The sequence below is a fragment of the Biomphalaria glabrata genome, chromosome 3 (assembly GCF_947242115.1).
Source record: "Biomphalaria glabrata chromosome 3, xgBioGlab47.1, whole genome shotgun sequence".
In the NCBI taxonomy this organism is placed as follows: Eukaryota; Metazoa; Mollusca; class Gastropoda; family Planorbidae; genus Biomphalaria; species Biomphalaria glabrata.
In genome coordinates, this window is record NC_074713.1 from 11,664,891 (window position 1) to 11,687,277 (window position 22,387).

Genomic DNA, 22,387 nt, shown 5'->3' on the forward strand with positions numbered 1-22,387 from the left:
AGTAGTAGTCAATAGTTTGCATCACTTGAAATTTGTCAATCAGGGATGTCTGGCTTTGTAAGTCAATCAGTTCCAGTTGCAGATCTGTAGGAGCACTTGACACAAGCAGGGATGTCTGGCTTTGTAAGTCAATCAGTTCCAGTTGCAGATTTGTAGGAGCACTTGACACAAGCAGGGATGTCTGGCTTTGTTAGTCCATCAGTTCCAGTTGCAGATCTGTAGGAGCACTTGACACAAGCAGGGATGTCTGGCTTTGTAAGTCCATCAGTTTCAGTTGCAGATCTGTAGGAGCACTTGACACAAGCAGGGATGTCTGGCTTTGTAAGTCAATCAGTTCCAGATGCAGATATGTGGGGCCCTTGACAGCAAACTGAGTTTCAAAAAGACATATTTTATCCTTCAACTGATAAAAATCCACAAAACTTTTACTGAAATTATCTTTTAAGAGCCTCAGAAGTTGGATCATTCTTTCTTTTGGGAAAAATATATTTAGCTGCTTATCATTTTGTAGAGTGGTAAAGGTTGGAAAGTGGACAAGGTGCACCCTTTCCGCCTGTTGAACGAAGAGTTGCAAATTGTTTTGTTTTTTTGGATAGCGCTTATGTCAACATACACATTCGAAATCAATTCGTCTTTCCTTTGTAGTTTGGTGTTGAGTTCAATAAGATGTGATGTCGCATAATATAAAATAGCCAAATCCCACAGCCATGAGGGGTAGTTCCGTTGTGGCACTTGCTTTGATTATTCTGTCATAAATATTTCAAGTTCATGTCTCAAATAAAAAAACGATTTCCTACCTTTCCTCGTCCCCGCACTTCACTGGGAACTAGAACGTCTTCATGTTAAAACTGTCTATCACAAAATCTTTGAAAGTTCTGTCATTTCAGCGCTTGTGACTTGATGAAATGTACAGTGCTGAGCACAATTATTAACACATGATCCAGACTCAAAACCTTTCCACGGAGATTTTGTTGATGAATGATGCAGTGAAGCCGCAGGGGTTCAGTTCCATTTGACTCAACAACGTTTTAAAATAACTCTTGCTGTTAGTCCGCCGTAATATCCTACCATATTTCTGGCGCCATCAGTAGTCACTCCAACTAATTTATTCCAAGGAAGAGATAGATACTCTGAGATGGTTGACACCTCTCCCAACAGGTCTTCTCCAGTTGTTGTCAAATGCATGCTCCTCATAGCTGCTAACCCCTCTGTTATATCAAAATTGCAGTTTGTACCGCAAATAAATACCAAGACTCGCGCGGTTTCAGTAATGTCACCGCTCCGTCCTTATAAATTTGAATGGAGATTTTCACCAATATCTTCCACTCGCATTGTGGCTGACAGCTTTTGCTGCTTTCTTCTTTTCAGGACACATTTCTTCCATCACTGCTAGCAAGCACTTTTTTTTTACACATTCACCATCGGAAAAAGGCTTCATTGCTCTACTTAAGATGTGAGCCTCTCTAGCTGGCCCTTATCGCCGACTCATTTTCTTGTCTCTTTTTGTTAAATATTCTCTTCCATCCCATAATTTCTAGTCGTATCATGACAATCTTGTCTTTGCAGCTCCAACCAAGAATGCTACCATATGTGTTTATGTGTTTGATTTCATCATGGTTTTGTAATGCCTTCTAATGTAATGTTCTTTAAAAACTGCCACAGATTTTTAACAAATAAAACATGCTGCCTTATTTTCATATTCCGCAAAAAAGGAATGATCTAGATCTGCTAGACTGCTGCCTAATAATATCCACAGGAAAAAAGAATATCACGCCTGAATACCGCAAACACAAACAATCCTGATCTTTGCATCGAATTCACAAAGAAATTAGAGGAAGCTTTTAAAAACTTCTCAGTGACTGAGGTAGAAAAAAGCTGGACGTTCATAAGTGGGTCTTTGGGGACAAAACAAAGAAAAATGAAGACTGGTTTGAAGTAAGTCTGCAAGAAATGGAAGCTGGACTCCAGTGGCGGACTGAAAGGGTTAATGTTTATGCAGCACACACACGACTCAGGCCAATCACACAGGTCAAGGGCTGTCGATAGACAAGGGACAGTACTGCTAGTACACACAAGTATGACCCGTGTTGTGGTCATGTGATTGAAAGCCTTCACAGACCAAAGACAGTGTGTTAGAAAGGACAGTTGAGTCCAGGAAAGCAAGGCAGTAAGGACTGTGTGGTACAAAATGAGTCCTTGGAAAAATGTAGCTGTACGAGTCTAGAAGTAGACTGAAAAAGACTTGTAGTGTTAAGTTGTCAGTTCCATTCTATTTAAAGCAATTGAAGTTAGTGTAGCCAATAGTGTTTTATTGGCTGTCGATGTATTTGTCATTAAACCGCCACAGTGTTTATCGAAACTCTTGTTGTCAAGTTCTTGTGTTAGATGTGCTGTTTTGTTGAGCAGTGTTTACAGAAGGCCTAATAGAGAAAATCGTAACAGTATTATAAATATATCTAGATCTGTGCTCTATTTAGTCTTATTTAGACTGACATTTGAAGGCCTATAATAAGGATATGTCAAAACTGCGCGCTATAAAAGTAGTTCGCTTTTTTAACTAAAACAAAGTTGGTATCAAAATTATTTTTTAAAAACAACATTTCAATAAGTATTCCATTCAATGAATAAGTTAATAAATGAAAAATATATTTTAGAAAGATCCGTTCACACTTTGTCCATTGTGACCTTAAAAGCAAATTTTTATACTAATGCGAAATCTATGAATGAAGCTTGGGTTATTTATGAAGTCTGTGACCTTTTTAAAAAACCCACCTCCGCCGAAGTATTTCATTTAAAAGTGGTGTATTTTTTATTACTTTTTATTTTGAAAATCTACTTCCATATGTAATTTTAAAAATTAAAAGGCTCACTGCGTTAACTTTCTAAAAAGAAACAAATAGCCGTTGCATCAGAACTTTGAATGATCTAAAATATTATGATGTCCGATTTTTGTTTTCTTTTTAGTTTCTGATATCTAAACGGGACGGACGGACGGACAGACAAACCACACACAACTAATAGCGTCTATTTTACTTTCGAGGACAGCTAAAAATGAGCGTGACATTTACATACAAAATTCATTCTTAGCCTTTAAAACAAACATGAAGGTTTACTTTCAATTTTATTTGCTACTTTACCAGAAAAAAAAAACACTTACTTAGACTTAGGCTTAGGTCCTTCCGCGCCATGTTGACTAAGTTATAATGGAAATACACAAAAATGATCTTTCTCTGATAACAATGTAAACATAATCTCCTTTACATTTATGCATTGTTTTAGAATTGGTGTATTTTTATAAAAAAAAATCGCTTAAATAATTAATTTTATTAACTAAATGGTTAGCTTTTAGAAAAGAAAAAGTAGGCGATGAAAAAAAAAATAATTTTACTTCTCTTCTAGTTTTGAGATGTAAGTGTGACAAAAGGACATTTTGCTCAAACCTAATATCGGCTTTTCCCCTTACTGAGAGATTGAGAAATGTCCACAAAAACAGCTCGCTTGAAAACATACTTTAGAAATGTAACAAATGAGCAATCCCTGAACAACCTAATCCTTAGACTACTAGACATTACATAATGTTACAGAAAGACTAGTAACTATCGTTCTGGCCGGCCAAATAACTAATAGACATAGGTCGGGTAGGCTGTTAAAAAAAAAGTTTTTAAAAAGACCAGCCATTAATATTGTGGCTAATAAGTTAATTTATATTTTTATGTCCTTTTATAATAAAAAGATACATATACATCTCTATATAATATTTTTTAAAAAAGTACAATTAAGGTGCTAATTACCAGAGCGAACATCTATTCAGCTTCAACTTCTTTCTTATACATAGATAAATATTAATATTAATAAATATATAATATATTAATAAAATATTAATATTATATTGGGCAAAAGTTAACTAAATAGTTGCTAACTTTTAGTTTAACTAAAAAAAATTAGTTAAGGCCAAAGTTAAATTAAAAAAAAAAAAGTTTAGTAAAAATCTTAGTTTAATTAATTTTTTTTAGTTACAAACTAAAAAGTTTAATTACAAATTTTACAAACTTTTTTAACATACATACCAATAAATATTTAGATCTATGTAATTTGGAGAATATATATGATGAATAATAGAGAGGAGAATAAACTAGAGGGTGCACAGGTCACTAGAAAGCCTTTTGACCTTTACCCTATAATGGCCGCTATTCCCGCCAATTCAAGGTATTTGAAAGGCGAGAAAAATAAACGTGTTCATTATATTTCTAGCAAGTTTCGCTGTTTGATAAATCCTGATAATTCCTTGCTTCTATAGATCTACATTTTGTTGCTTTTTATTAAACACCAGTGTGTTTCTGTATAGCTGCAGGCAAAGAATTTTGCTTTACTATAGATATAAAAGAAATGTCGACTCTTTTTATTTTAAAACTTTTTACTAGAGTTAGAGTCTAGTGACGTCTAGTCTATTAGTATTAGTCTATTACTACTATTAGCTCTATAGACATAATAGTCTATATTTAATTATTTTAGTCTCTTAGTCTTAAGTAGAGTCTAACTCTTAGTCTAGTAGTCTTAGTCTTAGATCTAAATGTAAATTTAAAATTGTAAGTCAATAATATAGATCTGTTAATTGAAATCTATATTATATATTTACTTTATTAGACTAGATCTATTAGTTTAGAGATTCAACTATTCTAGAATTAGAGTCTAGATTAGATCTAGATATATCTAGATTACTTATTAGGCCTATACTAAGACGCATAGATGATAGATCTATAATATTAATGACTACAATAGGCCTACTAATAATAGTAATAGTCGTCACTATACTAGATCTAATACTAAATTAACTAAATCTAGACTAGATCTACATCTACTTCTATTATAATTATACTTATATCTACTATCTAGATCTATTAGATCTAGATCTAGTATTATCTTCTAGAGTATATATATCTAAATACCCATATCTAGTTATAATCATAATTATAATAATCTAAAATCTCTAGATAGATCTAGAGTTCTAAGATATCTACTAGACTCTATCTAGATTTTAGATCTAGTAGTAAGTAGTAGTAGTAATTAGTATTTCTTAAATTATTTTTAGATGAAAATATTAATTATTTGATCTAGGTCTAGTTAAGTCTAGTAGCTAGATCTAATTCTAGATCCAGATTATATTTCTGATCATTTCGTTTGTAGAAGATATTAGATCCAGAATGTTCTAGAATCTAGAGTTAGTTAGAGAGTCAACATGCAGTTTTATCATTACTTCTATAGGTAACTTATATTAGAACTTGGACAATTACTTCTAATTTCTTTCTATAATAGTATCATTCTAGTGATTCTATTAAGATCTACATCTATCCCATAAAGACATTTAAATCTTTTTTCATGTGCACAAATAAATGTTTATTACATTTTGCTAAAGGGATTGGTTGTGCTTTATATTTTTCATGTTTGGCTGTTTCGTCCTTAAAAAAGGTCAAAATAGTTAGTAAAAGTTTAACTAAAGTTTCTTAGTTTAGTTTAACTAATTTTTTCAATTTGTGATTAACTAAAAGTTTAATTACTTTTTTTTAGTTCAAACTTAGTTTTAGTTTAACTAAAAAAAATTAGTTTAGTTCCCATCACTAGATAAATAACTGAATACGCAGACAAAATTTTCAATTTTTAATTTGCAAATGCCGCCCATTTTTGTTTATTGTAGTACATATTACAATATTCAACGTTACGAAGCTTACTGTGGTGTCCACAAGATAACTAACCTCGGGGAACCCCAACGTGTGAGAGTTACCTTCAGAGAGTTTAGCCTTTACAAGTAAGTAGACATTACACATTTGAATGCAATTGTTTCTATTAGAATAGTATTATTACCCACCGGCTACGCTCGTTTTTGTCCCATGCTTTTTTTTTGCCATTCATAACTCATAATTTTGTAAAAACTAATCACAACTACATAAAATTTAATTAAAACATAAAAAAAGATACTCTAAATTGTTACATGACCAGAGTTAAAGATAGAAGTATGTTTAACTTTTTACTAATTTTTTTTTATTTTTAGTATAATTTTGACATAAAAAAACAGGATAAATACTAATCAAAATCTTTTTTTTAAAGTAAATAAAATTTTGAACAAAACTCTTAGTAAGGATAAAGTATTTTATGCCCTGAAGAAGGGTTTCGAATTTCATCAAAATCTAACAAGAAGTTTAGGAGGAATTCTTAGAAAGGCATAATGACATATGCAAAAACATTTTGAGCAAAATTAGTTTAAAGTTTAGATTTAAAACTTTAGAAAAAGTATTTAAAAGTTTCACAAAAATTCATCATACAAGTACGATATATCATGTCTAGAACAAATGTTTTTAATTTCATTAAAATCTAACAATTAGTTTAGGAGAAATCCTATGTACAGCTAAATGACATATGTGAAATTTAGATTTGTTGATTTCTGAAAAAAGAAGAAAAAGCAGAAAGAAAAAAAAACAGCTAAAACTGTCTTACTTTATAAGTAAGTCTGCATTTCTTAAAGTTCCCTTAGAGTTTTTGCATCTTTCCTCATCTGGAGTCGTCTTATGTCCACTTTACTTTTTTATACGCAGACCCACCTAATCGCTGGTTCTGTCGACTCAAACCATATCGATCGGCATGAAACGTGTTTTTGCAGAACGGAATGCTTTTCATTCTCTTTGAAGCAGCAAATCCAAAGTTAAATAAAAAAATAGAAGATATAACTGAAAATGTTACTTTCTTTAAAGAAGAAAATTTCTTTTTATCGCAAGTACTCCAAATCTTGGAATGCAATGACTTGTTGGCGTTTTGGATAACACCTAGCAAACAACGTTGTAAGAGGGCTGGCTCAAAAAGGCGCTTGTATATTGGTTTCAAGTGGTTAGCTAATAGCTTATAATTTATAGGAGTGCATAAGAGATTTCTATGTGGACCAGGAGTCTCATTTTTAGCAATAGCTGCCCTAACCCTCTTCAACCCTAACCCACGAACCAGATCCAGTTGGACACAATTGATGTTTCGGTCAGTTGACAAGCAATGATAAAGAGATGCCATTATAGCTTACTGCATATCAGAAACATTTGTGTGCTTTCTAATGGCTGTAGAGTAATAAAGTGTTTACTTTTGTATAGTGTTTTGAGTTAGTTTACCATGCCCTTTGCCTCCAAGAGAAGTACCTTTTGTGCTACAATCAGCAACTAAATTTCGAAGTGCAGAGCCCATTCTTTTACCAACATGGTTGACACATTCTTCTTTTACTATGGGAATGTCACCATAAGGTCTAGGCTCAGTGATTCGTTTAATTGATTTAGATTCTCCATCAGATAACATTGATGTGTAGCTGACCTCAGTCATAAAACCTCTGCGGCATGTGTTTCCATCAAAGCCGATGAACCTGCAAATATAAAGAAAATAGTTTAAAAACGTAATATTAATATTATTTAGTAACTCTACAAAAAGTAAAACTAATATAACTTTAGAGAGCAGAATTAAAAACTAGACATAAAGACTTGATAGAAGTGCTGATTATATTAAATAGACCCTCACCTGTCTAGTTGATTTCACAAAAAAGGCTTGTGTGTTTCAAACCATTTTGGATACTGTGATGGGGATGTTTCTTTCATCTTTCTGCCAGTTGTTGAAACAACGTGAAAATCCAGAACATATCCTGTTAGGACATCAACAACACATCCTATTTAAATGTGTGAAGTGTGGCCTCTAGTTAGCCACAATCCATCATAAGAGACAACAATATCAATGATTTCTTCATTTATAGAGACTCCACTTTACACATGCTTCCGAGAAATAAGGTCAACAGTTTTATGCTCTAAAGCTAGTCGAGTATAATAACCTTTTTTAGCTGACCCCGAAAGGGGAAAAGCCGCTATTAGGTTTGTGCAAAATGTCCTTTTTAGTCACACTCAGATCTCGAAAACTAGAAGAGAAATGAAAAATATTATTTTACCTTGTGATGCGGCTTGAAAAAATTAGATGCAATGGATAATTTTGATTTTCTAAAAGCAAACCGTTTAGTTTATAAAATTAATTATGCAAGCGTTTGTTTCATAAAAATACACCAATTCTAAAACAGTTACGTAAATATAAGGGAGGCAATGTTACAATTTGTTAACAAAGACAGACAAATTATCCTGTATTTTCAGTATCACTAAGTGACATATAATTATAAAATATACAAGGAATGTTCACAACAAATATAAATAATAGTTAAAGGTCTTTTTGTGGTCAACTAGCTGCTAAAATTAAAAGAAAACATGTATGTTTGTTTATAAAGGCTAAGAATGAACTTTGTATGTAAATATCACGCACATTTTTTTTTAAATGGACTTTTTATGCAGCGACTTTTGTGCAGTAGCGTAACGCCGCGACATGCTTAATTTTTTTTTTGTCTGTTGGTCGGTCTGTCCGTCACGTTTATAAAAAAAACCAATAGCAACACTAAACGTGATTGAAAATGTGAATTAACCTTTAATGTTCCTTCCAAACATTGCAAGTTTTAAGTATCTATTGTTGCAGATGTTTTCGTGAAAACAAATCAATGCCAACGAATGTTTGTTTGCTCTTCTAACTTATATTACACGTAATTTCCGTACTATGAACTATGAAGAACTATGAAAAACAAATATGTCAAACGATTATTATTGACTTGAATTACTTTAAAATTACCCTTATATTCTTGGACAATAAGTCACTATACTTTAACTATCAATATACAATTGTTCAACTTAAAACAAATGTATGTCAAATGATTTTTTTTTCAAAAATATCGACAAAAGTTGTCCAGGATTTTAAAATAAGGAAGAAATTTACTAGAAACGATTATTGAAAAACACTCTTTAGACTTATTTTACATTGATTTTTCTAGCTGAAACAAAACAGAGATTTTTGTCATCTTTAAAGAATTTTCCGGATTTGAGTTTGAAATCCCTCTTCTAATAAATAAAACAAATAATCTTCATCTCATTTACAAATATCGGTTGTTCCGGATTTTTATAAAAAAAAAAAACTATCTAACTTTATTTCTGTACCATCTCTCTTCTGTCGTACATTACAGTTTCGTTGATGTTCTAGCTCAACGTTGTAAAATCTAATGAACGTTAATATTATGTTCCTATTTTAAAGGAAAACATCTTAATTCAGACAATCTAACAATCAGAATAACTAACAAACTAAACAAGTCAACTAAAACGTCAATTTACAAATCAAGTCTCTTGGGTTTGATAACTATTCTGCCTGAGCGTGTTACGTAAGGTTCAAGTGGTCTAGAGATGTTAAAAGAAGCTGTGTGTAGTGGCGGCTCTATATCTAGAGTAGTTTGTAATCTTGGACTCTCTAGATATTGCGGTTCTAGTTGTTGTGACATGTCATCTGGAAAGTCATAATTATTGTCAAAACTAATTGTTTTCTTAGAAGACTTTCTGATGTGTTCCTGTTTCTTCTGTAGACCTGATTTCCACTTTTGACAGTTTATGATCTAGGCTTAGAATGTTTCGAAACCAATGTTCCTGGTTACCACTTAGAATTAAGCTGCTTTCTGACTGCCTCTCCGTCTTGTAATAGATTATGACTCTTAACTCCTTTCCTCGTCATAATAATGTTTCTGAGACTGTTTCTCGGAGTCAAAGTGTTTCTTCACCACCTTAAGATCTGGTGTGAGCATTTCCTCGGTCGAAGGTAACAGAATTCTGGGCCGGCGTCCCATGAGTAATTGTGCTGCCGACAAATTAATATTAGACAGTGGAGTAGTTCTGTAGTCTAGTCAGTGTAGTAGTTCTGTAGTCTAGTCAGTGGAGTAGTTCTGTAGTCTAGTCAGTGGAGTAGTTCTGTAGTCTAGTCAGAGGAGTAGTTCTGTAGTCTAGTCAGTGGAGTAGTTCTGTAGTCTAGTCAGTGGAGTAGTTCTGTAGTCTAGTCAGTGGAGTAGTTCTGTAGTCTAGTCAGAGGAGTAGTTCTGTAGTCTAGTCAGTGGAGTAGTTCTGTAGTCTAGTCAGAGGAGTAGTTCTGTAGTCTAGTCAGTGGAGTAGTTCTGTAGTCTAGTCAGTGGAGTAGTTCTGTAGTCTAGTCAGTGGAGTAGTTCTGTAGTCTAGTCAGTGGAGTAGTTCTGTAGTCTAGTCAGTGGAGTAGTTCTGTAGTCTAATCAGAGGAGTAGTTCTGTAGTCTAGTCAGTGGAGTAGTTCTGTAGTCTAGTCAGTGGAGTAGTTCTGTAGTCTAGTCAGTGGATTAGTTCTGTAGTGTAGTCAGAGGAGTAGTTCTGTAGTCTAGTCAGTGGAGTAGTTCTGTAGTCTAGTCAAAGGAGTAGTTCTGTAGTCTAGTCAGTGGAGTAGTTCTGTAGTCTAGTCAGTGGAGTAGTTCTGTAGTCTAGTCAGAGGAGTAGTTCTGTAGTCTAGTCAGTGGAGTAGTTCTGTAGTCTAGTCAGAGGAGTAGTTCTGTAATGTAGTCAGTGTAGTAGTTCTGTAGTCTAGTCAGAGGAGTAGTTCTGTAGTCTAGTCAGAGGAGTAGTTCTGTAGTCTAGTCAGTGGAGTAGTTCTGTAGTCTAGTCAGTGGAGTAGTTCTGTAGTCTAGTCAGAGGAGTAGTTCTGTAGTCTAGTCAGTGGAGTAGTTCTGTAGTCTAGTCAGTGGAGTAGTTCTGTAGTCTAGTCACTGGAGTAGTTCTGTAGTCTAGTCAGTGGAGTAGTTCTGTAGTCTAGTCAGTGGAGTAGTTCTGTAGTCTAGTCAGTGGAGTAGTTCTGTAGTCTAATCAGAGGAGTATTTCTGTAGTCTAGTCAGTGGAGTAGTTCTGTAGTCTAGTCAGTGGAGTAGTTCTGTAGTCTAGTCAGTGGAGTAGTTCTGTAGTGTAGTCAGAGGAGTAGTTCTGTAGTCTAGTCAGTGGAGTAGTTCTGTAGTCTAGTCAAAGGAGTAGTTCTGTAGTCTAGTTAGTGGAGTAGTTCTGTAGTCTAGTCAGTGGAGTAGTTCTGTAGTCTAGTCAGAGGAGTAGTTCTGTAGTCTAGTCAGTGGAGTAGTTCTGTAGTCTAGTCAGTGGAGTAGTTCTGTAGTCTAGTCAGTGGAGTAGTTCTGTAGTCTAGTCAGTGTAGTATTTCTGTAGTCTAGTCAGAGGAGTAGTTCTGTAGTCTAGTCAGAGGAGTAGTTCTGTAGTCTAGTCAGAGGAGTAGTTCTGTAGTCTAGTCAGAGGAGTAGTTCTGTAGTCTAGTCAGTGTAGTATTTCTGTAGTCTAGTCAGAGGAGTAGTTCTGTAGTCTAGTCAGTGGAGTAGTTCTGTAGTCTAGTCAGTGTAGTAGTTCTGTAGTCTAGTCAGTGGAGTAGTTCTGTAGTCTAGTCAGAGGAGTAGTTCTGTAATGTAGTCAGTGTAGTAGTTCTGTAGTCTAGTCAGAGGAGTAGTTCTGTAGTCTAGTCAGAGGAGTAGTTCTGTAGTCTAGTCAGTGGAGTAGTTCTGTAGTCTAGTCAGTGGAGTAGTTCTGTAGTCTAGTCAGTGGAGTAGTTCTGTAGTCTAGTCAGTGGAGTAGTTCTGTAGTCTAGTCAGTGGAGTAGTTCTGTAGTCTAGTCAGTGGAGTAGTTCTGTAGTCTAGTCAGTGGAGTAGTTCTGTAGTCTAGTCAGTGGAGTAGTTCTGTAGTTTGTCAGGGAGTAGTTCTGTAGTCTAATAGCGACAGAAATTTGTCTTTGCTTTTCTTCCACAGTTTCTTCACTTCACTTTCAGCCTCGCCATTGAAACTCTGAAAATGAGGACTCGACATTTCATGCTCTACTCCGAATGATTTACAGAAATTTAGGAATTCTTTCGAATCGATTTGTGGCCCACTATCTGATCTACGTCTTCTAGGTATTCCATGGCATGCAGATATACTCTTTATTGCTTTGATGATATCTGATATAGTTTCCTTTGACAGTTCTTTGACATCAAAAAACTTTGAAAAGTAGTCAACTAGAAGCACATACTTTTCCCCCTAAAAGTTAAACAGATCACACCCAACCATGCTGTAGGGAAGGTCTGGTGTCTTGGTAGGCATTAGCGGTTCTGACACATTTTGATTGATGTTCAGCACATCTGCTACAATCCATAACTTACACTTAAATGTCTGCATTCATGCCTGGCTAAAACATGACTTCTCTGGCTCTCTGCTTACACTTGACTATTCGTAAGTGAGACTTGTGTATCAAATTTAGCATGTATTTACCTAACCTTGGTGGAATGACTATTCTCAGACATCTGTATATAATACCCTCCAAAGTTGATAACTGGTCTCTTGAATCCCAATATGGCCTGACTACAATTGAAGTCTCGCTTCTTGTGTCTGGCCAACCAGTCATAATTACTTCCCGAATTATTGAAAGTTCCTTGCTTGTACAGTCTTGAATTTCACTGTATTTTTAATCACTTGCAGATATCATATGCACTGAATCATCTGTAAATTTAAATGTCTTCCTTGTAGTACCCCTAAACATTCTGCTGTGTCACCACTCAAAATGTTCTCTTGACCAATGTCCACTACCTCAAACCTTGCTTCCACTTCTTGTGTATTATACTTCAAAGGTAGCATCACTGCTCCTAAAGTCTAAGTGACGTGATTACTGTATAACTTGAGTGACTTCGCTGAGTAAGCAAGTTTTACTTTGTCTTTGAGCTTTTTGAACTCTGTCTTGACAAGAATGTTACATCTTGCACCAGTGTCAATTCGGTAAATTAATGTCTTGACATGTACTACTAGTTTTACAATCCACTTGTCTTCAACGACATTAACGTTCTTAATTTTACCCTTTTTATATTGGCTACTTGCAGACTTAACAGGTACAATATTTTCATCACTGTGACTGTCATCTTCTACCAGATTAAACGTTGCGTCTATTTCTGCACATTTGAAACCAGTGGTTTTTTCTTTTTGCAGATATTGCATGTGGTTTCTATTGCCGGACATTTTCCCTTTTCGTGGATTTTGCCGCATTTGCTACTTAATTTATCTGAGTTATCTTCAGACTTCTGTTTAAGTACATTGTGTGACTGTATCTTGTAGAGCTTATTGCCCCCTAAATATTTTCGTTTGGCTTTGCGTCATTTCATTTTATTGTCTAATTTCTATAGCCTTGCTAAGGGTCAACTTCTGTCCCTGATCAAGTAGTCTTAATTGTACCTTTTCGTGTATGAGTTCACTAATGATCAAATCAATTAGTATCTGGGTTGCCATACTCACAGTCCATAATGAGAAGCTTTAGGTCTTTAACAAAATTATCAAAACTTTCTCCTTCTACCTGCTTTCTCTATGTGCTCTAAATCTAGACACTCTTTTATTTTGTCTTGGCCTTATGTAGTCTTCTATTTTCCTTAATAGCAATTGCGGATCTCCCTCTTCACTATCATTAATATTTAGGGTTTTGTAAACTTCATGGCGTTGTTGACCTATCCACATTCTCAGCTATTCGGCTTTTTGCTAACTATTGGCACATAAAGGAGAAATGAAAAAAAACTAAAGGTACATTGAAAAAAAATAATTTTTTAAATTCTTCAAAATTAAAGCAGGTAAACTAAATATAGATAAATTAAAGTTAGCTTGTTTCTAATTTAAGAACAGAAACAACGTTAGAAATTGAGTTCGGGAATCCCATTTTCTATTTTAAAATTCTTACTCTTTTGCTGTAATCGGAGGGTAACTATGGTACTTAGATCTTGCGCGCAAAAACGTTTGTGTTTTGATAAACAAACTAGGTAATACGTCTTTCACATTAATTTTTTTAAAATTTAAATGTGTTAATATATTGATATGTAAATGTGAATTGAAAAAAAACAACGTTAAAGCTAACATTCGTATAGAATAATTTAACCTTTTTTTAAAACAAAAAGCTATGACAAAGTGTTGTTACTCGCTGGTATGTAATAAAATATTGTTGAGAGTTTTATAAAGATGCCAATAGATAAAAAGTATTCCAATGTTCCATTTTAAATGACAGCATTTTCAGATGAGGTTATGAAACCAAGTCGGCTTCACGAATATCCAAAAATAACTTCAGAATATTCAAGAACACAATAATACAAATCTACTATTCAAACAGTATTAAAAACAAAAAAAAAGCAAAGCATGATCTTTTAGCGGCCTCTTAGGAAAATGCATGGCTTTTATGATATTGTTTGAAAATTGATTAAAACTAAAATTAAAATTTTTCAAAACATATTTTAAACAAAAAGACTTTTTTTTCTGTTAGAGATGAAATATTATTTCAAATTTGTCTAGTTATGTAGCTTATGATAACATATAGGAAACCATCAGTGGTTGGACGCTACAATGACTTTATCAGTAATAAAGAATAAAGAACAGATCTATCCACTATTCACCTTGTGAGTTAAATAATTTACTTTGTATTTGAATCTATTTATAAAATTGTAAATAAAATCCAAAACCGTGCCGAAAACTAACACATTTTCAACTGTTTTGTGAAACAAATGATGAAAAAGATAATAGACTCTTGTTGTAAACTGAAGTTCGCTGGATTTTGAAAGGGGTTAGATGTTGCTCGTTTTTTTTATGCTCTTAAATACAAAAAAATTAATTGTTTTTTTTTAGAAAGATGTAGATTCAACGGTTGGCGATTACTTAAAGCAGGCTAAAGAATTGTTTTTCTTAGTTGGCATCTAACGCAAATGAAGGAGACTACCTCCGATTGTAAGAAAAGAAATTACTTTCATTGATTATGTTATTTTCTCTTTTATCGAGATATTAAATCTATTTTAATGGGTTTTACAATCTCACATAGGCCTAACTTATTTGTTGACATTGAATTTTTGCCTAAGGACAAAGATATCTATGCAATTCACATAACAAATAAAAAAATAAGACTTGTCTTCGAGTCCGAAGATAAGTGATGAATACAGTATTTCCCGTGGCTGCGCAGCCCCAGCTGTAACCTACATATTTTGCCACACCGAGGGCAAGCTTAACCATTGTCCGCAGGTGGTCGATTTAGATTTTCTTTTCGTCGTCTGAGTTTGACATCGGCAGCAGATTTTCTTTTGGTCTCAAATGTGTATCCCGCGGCCTTCGTGAGTGACCTCCAGCTGTCTCGTTCTGACGCCGCATGCAGCCAGGTGCTCTCTTCTATGTCAGCCAAGGAAAGTTGACGCCTAAGCTGGTCTTTGAAGCGTTTCCTTGGGGCGCCTCTGTTACATCGACCACCTTTTAGCTCACCAAAAAAAAAAAAGACAGCCTTTGACATACTTTCGTCTCCCATACGGGATACGTGCCCCGTCCAGCGTAGCTGTCGGACCATAAGAAATCCCTCTATACTGTCCATACCGGCGTTCGCAAGGACATCGCTGTTTATAGTGCGGTCCTTCCGCCGTATGTCCATAATGGAGCGCAAGCATCTTTGATGAAAGCGCTCAAGAAGTCTTAGTTGTTTTTATATAGTGTCCATGTCTCAGCGCCATACAGAAGGGTTAAGAGAACCACCGCCTGGTAGACATTGATTTTTGTAGTCAGGCGGAGCGATTTGTTCTTCCAAACTCTCGCCTGAAGGCGTCTAAAAGCGCTACTGGCCCTGGCCAGACGGTTATCAGCTTCCCTTGAAAGTGAGGCGTCATTTGACACTATTCTATCTAGATATGTAAAGTGGTCTACCACGTTAAGGGGCTGTCCATTTTGTGATCCTTGGGGCTGAGTATGTTTTATTGGGTGACTTCTGGAACATGACTTCTGTTTTCCCGAGGTTTATAGTTAGACCGAAAGAGACGGCAGCGTATGCAAATTCGTTTACCGCGTTCTGGAGATCATGTTCATTGTGAGCTAGCAGGGCGCAGTCATCGACATAACAAAGCTATATGAAGAAATAACGATTTGCTTCTTTGATGTAAATAAAAAAATATATTTAAATGACAATTATTAAAAATATGTTACTGATGTTCAAATTGAAAAGCAGGAAAAAATACATTTATAAAATTATGTCTATAGTAAAAAGATTGTGTCTCAGGATCCTTCTGCTGTCAAAGAATGCTGCCCGGTACTTTCCTCTATGCCAGTAAGGGCAAAACGGAGCCTGAGTGGATCTTTATAGCTCTTACGGTGGCACCTCTTTAACGCCGGCCTCCTCTAAGTTAGACAAAAAAGATCGCCATTGGCATGCGGTCGTATCTCATGCGGGATGTGTGTTATTGAAAGCATACAAATTTACCATGAGGCCCTTACAAGACACTAGCCCCAAAACACTCCAAGTGAAAGAAAACTAATGAAAACTCCCTGATTTGGAAACGACTGCGCAGTTTATCTCATATATTGGTCTAGTCATCTGAACACTCCAACAGTTCATCTCATATATTGGTCTAGTCATCTGAACACTCCAACAGTTCATCTCATGTATTGGTCTAGTCATCTGAACACTCCAACAGTTCATTTCATATATTGGCCTAGTCATCTGAACACTCCAACAGTTCATCTCATATATTGGTCTAGTCATCTGAACACTCCAACAGTTTATCTCATGTATTGGTCTAGTCATCTGAACACTCCAACAGTTCATCTCATGTATTGGTCTAGTCATCTGAACACTCCAACAGTTCATCTCATGTATTGGTCTAGTCATCTGAACACTCCAACAGTTCATCTCATGTATTGGTCTAGTCATCTGAACACTCCAACAGTTCATCTCATGTATTGGTCTAGTCATCTGAACACTCCAACAGTTCATCTCGTATATTGGTCTAGTCATCTGAACACTCCAACAGTTTATCTCATATATTGGTCTAGTCATCTGAACACTCCAACAGTTCATCTCATATATTGGTCTAGTCATCTGAACACTCCAACATAAAGATGAGAACGTGGAAGACGAAGAAAAATAAAAAAAATGACATTGTGTTCAAATTTGCCTTCACACGTTTATCTTTATAAGTGTTTTTCTTAGAGGAAGAATAGGGGGGGGGTGCCGGCGATTTTTTTAAAAGAAAAAATACGAAAAGGGGGCGCTAGGCTAAAAAAGGTTGAAGACCACTGGTATAAGGTAGAAAGTGGGAAGCGTGGTCGAGAGGCCAAGTGCGCTTGAACTTTGCTTGGCTACCTACTTGGCTAGAGGTTCGACACCCGACACCCGGGCAGAGTTGTGTTTATTTAGCGCCTAAGGCAGCACGGAAAACCAACTCCTAGATACCCCCTCCCCACCCCCCAACTGGTCACAAATGAGATTTGACCAAAAAGCGCTCTGAGCATGCTATAAGCATGAAAATAGCGCTATATAAAAGCTATAATAATAAGGTATAGTGCTGAAAACTATTTTTAACATTGGCTTCCATTTTTTTCGATACCCAGTTTAGTTTCAGAGAATCTCATGAAAAATGTATCAATCATGCTTAAAAATTCTGGTTAATGTAATTTTCTCGCTAAACCACATACATTTACTTAGGAAACTTTTAATAATTCGATTTTGCTAGTGGCAATGGCTTTGTCCAATGGCTTTGAATCACTTTTATAAAATTTGCAATAACAGTTGAATAAATGTCGTAACCAGTCAAAAACATCTGTTGGGGGGGGGGGCGGGGCGGGTCGAAATTTTATGACTGATATTTTGCTTTGATTTTGTTAATTTAAGGTGAGATTTTAATACTAAACCATCACTTGCCCCAGCAAAACCAAATGGGTTTTGAGTTTCAAACCCTATACCAGGGGGTTTAGCTGTTAAATCCACCTTTTCTATAAAACAAAACAAACAAAAAATAATGCAAACGACAATCCCTCAATTCCAACACATAGCTGTGACGAGATGTTGAAATAGTTCTGTTTGGCTCTTTTATTAAAGTCTAGGGGAAATTTTATTAAATTATCCCGCTCACATATACAAGATTTTGAACAGGCACACCGCAACTAACAGTAAGATCATACCAGTATATTAAGTTTATAAATTTAAATGATTTAATGACTAAGAGTTTACATAAGATAATTGATAAAAAATATAATCAAGAATGAAATATGGGTGTATTAATATCTAAAATAATTGCTCATCATGGATTGCTGATTGGTGAGTGATTGGAAGAGTTTTTCTATGTCTGACTACTTATATTCTTAGCTGCTAGCCCGTGGGTCGTCTTCTGGCGGTCGAAGGACTGGCACTCAGAAGGATGAGTCATCCGGCTCTGTCTTAGGACGTCGGCTCGGGATGTCTTCTGTGCTATAGGCAAGCTGGCTCTAGGGTTAGGCCACTGCCTGTTTAGCAGTTGAGAGGGTTGGTGCTGCAGACTAAATTAGTAGTAGAACGATCTCTCAGCTGTGGTCTCTAGCTCGTAGAGAGCCGCGCTAACTCACACCAGTTTATCTTCTGCAGTGAAGGTTGCTCTAATCAGTAAGCATGGACAATATTCTATGGCCAAGGACAGTAGGCAATGCCTTCTTGCTGACAGGTATGTAATTTTTGGGCCTCAAAAACACACAAATGTAGACTGGTTTGAGGCAAATCTAGCACAAATGGAACCTTGCATCTAGAAAAAGCTATCTGCACACCTCGCTCACAAGACAAAGCCTAGTCCAAAATCTTTGGAGGCCTTCAAAAGTGCTAATAAAGAGGCGAAACAAATGGCTTGACAATGTGCTCACAACTTTTGGAGGGATACATGCAACAGAATCCAAGACAGTCTCTACTCAGGAAATAGCAAAGCTCTGTTTAATGGCATTAAAGCGGCCCTGGGTCCAACATTGTCTAAGCCTGCCCCCCTCCTATCCAAATTACAGATCAAACCAAGCAGCTAGAACGATGGACAGAAAACTACCTCGATGTCTATGCCACACAGAATACAAAAAACGATGTCGCCCTGGCTTCTCTACCAGATCTTTCAGTATTGGAATGCCTAGATGAGCTTCCGAGCCTTAGTGACCTCAAAAAAGCAATTAATTGCATGAAAAATAGAAAATCTCCGGGGATTGATTGTGGGAAGCGTGCTCGAGAGGCCAAGTGCGCTTGAACTTGGCTTGGCTTGGCTACCTAGAAGGGGGCTCGAGGTTCGACACCCGACTCTGTCAGAGATGTGTTTACTGAGCGCCTAAAGGCAGCACGGAAAACCAACTCCTAGATACCCCCTCCCCCCACTGGTCCACAAATGAGATTGGACCAAAAGCGCTCTGAGCATGCTATAAGCATGAAAGTAGCGCTATATAAAAGCTATAATAATAATAATAATGATTGATGGTATCCCAGTGGAAGTAATTAAAGTCAATGAATCACTCCTGCTCCCTGAACTCTATATTCTCCTCTGCCGCTGTCTGTTAGGAAACAGGTCATGCCCCACTGAACATGTGTGACGCAGCTAGGGATACTGATAATAAGTTAAAATTAAGAGTTTGTATTAGAAAATATATTCGTCTTTGCATTTTATTTATTTTTTACTACGCACAGAATTACGACACGAGCATAGCGTGTAAAGAAGTCATACAGTATATCATAAGATTTCTGTTTCCTACATAGATCACGCTCAATAGCAAGAATTACCAAATGTTTTAATCTATCTTGGAGAATTGACCTTAAGTAATTCTTCATTACTTTGAGGCGAGAGAAGCTTCTTTCACCAGATCCCACAATTACGTGATAAGGCCGTTTTTTTATCGCGCCTAGGATTGGCGTTTTTCAATCTGAATGACACCCCAAAATGATAATTTTTGTCTATATATCAGGAGATTTGTATGAGTTTTCAAAATTTTTAATAATTTCCGGAGATTTCCAGGACTTATTTTTATATTTTGCAATTTCATCAGATTTTCAGGAGCTCCTGATAAATAAGAAGGCCACTGGAAATCCGTTATAAGTTATAAAATGGTTAATTTTAATAATTTACACCTAGGATTAACGTGGGGTTATACAATACAAATACAATCGTGATAAGCAGTGCGGGGCCCACTGCGGTCGCATAGGTTGTGGTGCCTTAAGGCTGGCCCTGCAAAATAGCGGCGTATGCTACGCCACCATTCGACTAATTCTTTTAATTTTAGTGATATCTGATGTAAGAGTTTGCATAACTTCTTCAATGGCTAGTAAAATCAATGTTTTCCTAGAGTTTAAGGTTTTCCATATTTTCTTATAAATAAGACTCTCACAAATCATTTTTTTTCTATATGATGATTGTGGACACAATGTACATCTCTCCAAAATACAATCGTGATAATCATTATTAAAGTTTACAAAACAGTCAATGGATTTGTGTTTCGAGTCACTTTACGCTGCATTTAATAGTCCATGTCGGTTGTTTTATAAATAAATAAATAAAGACGACATTACAGGTACATAACGAATTCTATTAATTCTTAAAAGACACGAATATAATGCAGAAAGAAATTTAAAAAAAAATTGCTGTTGAAAGGAAAACAATAGATTAAAGGAATTAGAGAATGCATGGTTTTGAAAAGCAACCTCAGCAATCCTTGACAGAATGAATTATTATCGGCAATGTCTCGCTTTTAAAGGATCCACAAATATTATATTTGACACACACACAATAAAGGGTATTTGTATCAATTAATACAGGTAATTTAAAAATGTAAGTGAAATAGAAAATAAAATAATTAAAATTGTAGATATAAGTTTAGCACACAAATACTTGAAGCAAACATTGGATTGTACATCAGATATGTCTCATACCTAGCCAATCACTTTTATTATGGCTTTGTGTTTCTTATGTATCTCAAGTTCAAATTGGAAATAAAACATCTGAGAGGGCATGGGGGATACGACAACGGTGTGATTATGAAAGGGGAAAGAAGGATCTACAATAATAGATTGAAATCAACGGGCGCTTTAGGTACATAGTGCAGCTCACTCGTCAAACATAAAAAAAAAAATTTTCTAGAAAAAAAAGGGGGGACCCTTTTTAAATTTTGCACGCAGGCGGCCACAACCCCAGCAGCGGCCCTGCTTTTTTCATTCAAGCAGCAGGATAAAAATGTAAATGATTTCCTAAGGTACAGATTATAAGAGTGTGTATGAAATAATTTTATTCAAGGGATACCAAAATTAAAGTTACGACCTTCTTAAGTTAGATTCGTTATCGTAAACCCAAGTGCACATCTAATCGACTGCAATTCACTTTTTCATTTTCGTAGAACCCTTAGAAATCTTTGGTCTATATAGACAACTTTTGAAATCACTGATTTACACCATTAAAAAAGACCAACATATGGTTTGAATAGTCCTAATCCATGAGGGTTTACAACTGGTTCGCCTCTGGCTTCTCTGTACTGTATGTTAACTTTTCGTATTTAACATTTATTAATAATATTTAATAGTGGCAAAAATGGTGTATTTTTATTGAAAAAACTGCTTGTATATTACCTTTAAAAATTAAATGATTCGCTTTCAGAAAAGAAAAGCAGTAGCTGTTGAATCAAAGTTTTAAAAGGTCTAAAATAGTAGGATTTCGGATTCTCAATATCTTTTTTAGTTTCTGTGATTTAAACGTGACGGACGGACAGATAGTCCACACAAATCTATTTCCCTTTTGGACTGAATAAGCCGGGCAAATCGAACAATAGAAATAAACAAAATCTATCCAACTATAGTATTACGAGTTAAAGAAGTAATGGAAAGTAAAGAGAAATAAAAAGTTTGTATCCCCCTCCCCACCTCGTAAGCCCTACCGCCATTAAACGGGTTGAATTATAAATAGAATAATGTTCGAAACTTTTATTGAACTGGTTTAATACATTAAAAAATGTGAAGTATTGTTTTTTTTCTTAAGCGTGTTTGAACTAGTAGCTGAACTGAAATATTCGAACTCTAATAAGATGAAATTTAAATAAATATATTACGACTTCTATTTTTCATTTTAGCTATGAGAACGACATTGCAATTATCAAACTTTCCACTGTACTGCCAACTAACAGCTACATTACAGCCGCCTGCATTCCAAACGAGGATTGGCTTGAGGGCGAAATTGGCATTTTTGCTGGCTGGTTTAATGGGACTTATGGTGAGTACAATGTGCTTTTATTTCCATCTTCACAATTCATACTACAACTACCTCAGTATTTTTTGTCTCTTGAGTAGAGTACTGTGATTGTGTACTGTGATTGTGTTCTTTGCTTGTGTACTTATTGTCATTTTTTTGGGCTACTTTGGCAAAGTTTTAAGACTTTTTATCCTTATGGAAATTTGTTTCGCTTACAAGGACTTTTTTCTCATATAAAGACAACACAACAGAAACAGAACATGAATACAACAAATACAACATAAAAAGCTCATTCAGCGACTACACACAGGCATCTTGGTCCTTTTCATGTTTCCTGATCAACGAATGGCGTTAATATAGTCTGACCGAGTGAGGTATGAACGAGTTTTTGTACCCCTCTGTTTTTGTTTTGATTGACAGCATTCGCCCACTTCGCGACGACCTAACGTAGTTCTGATGAAGCGGGTGGCGTTGTCTTCCAAC

At 35.5% G+C, this 22,387-nt stretch overlaps 1 protein-coding gene across 1 annotated transcript in view; it reads left to right on the plus strand.

Moving 5' to 3' along the window:
* LOC106068162 (serine protease hepsin-like) overlaps positions 1 to 22,387 on the plus strand; it is a 41,773-nt gene that overhangs the window by 12,539 nt on the left and 6,847 nt on the right. Inside the window, exons 3-4 of the mRNA XM_056024568.1 lie at positions 5,693 to 5,803; positions 21,786 to 21,925. Coding sequence (XP_055880543.1) covers positions 5,693 to 5,803; positions 21,786 to 21,925 — 251 coding nt within the window. The remainder of the gene's footprint in view (positions 1 to 5,692; positions 5,804 to 21,785; positions 21,926 to 22,387) is intronic.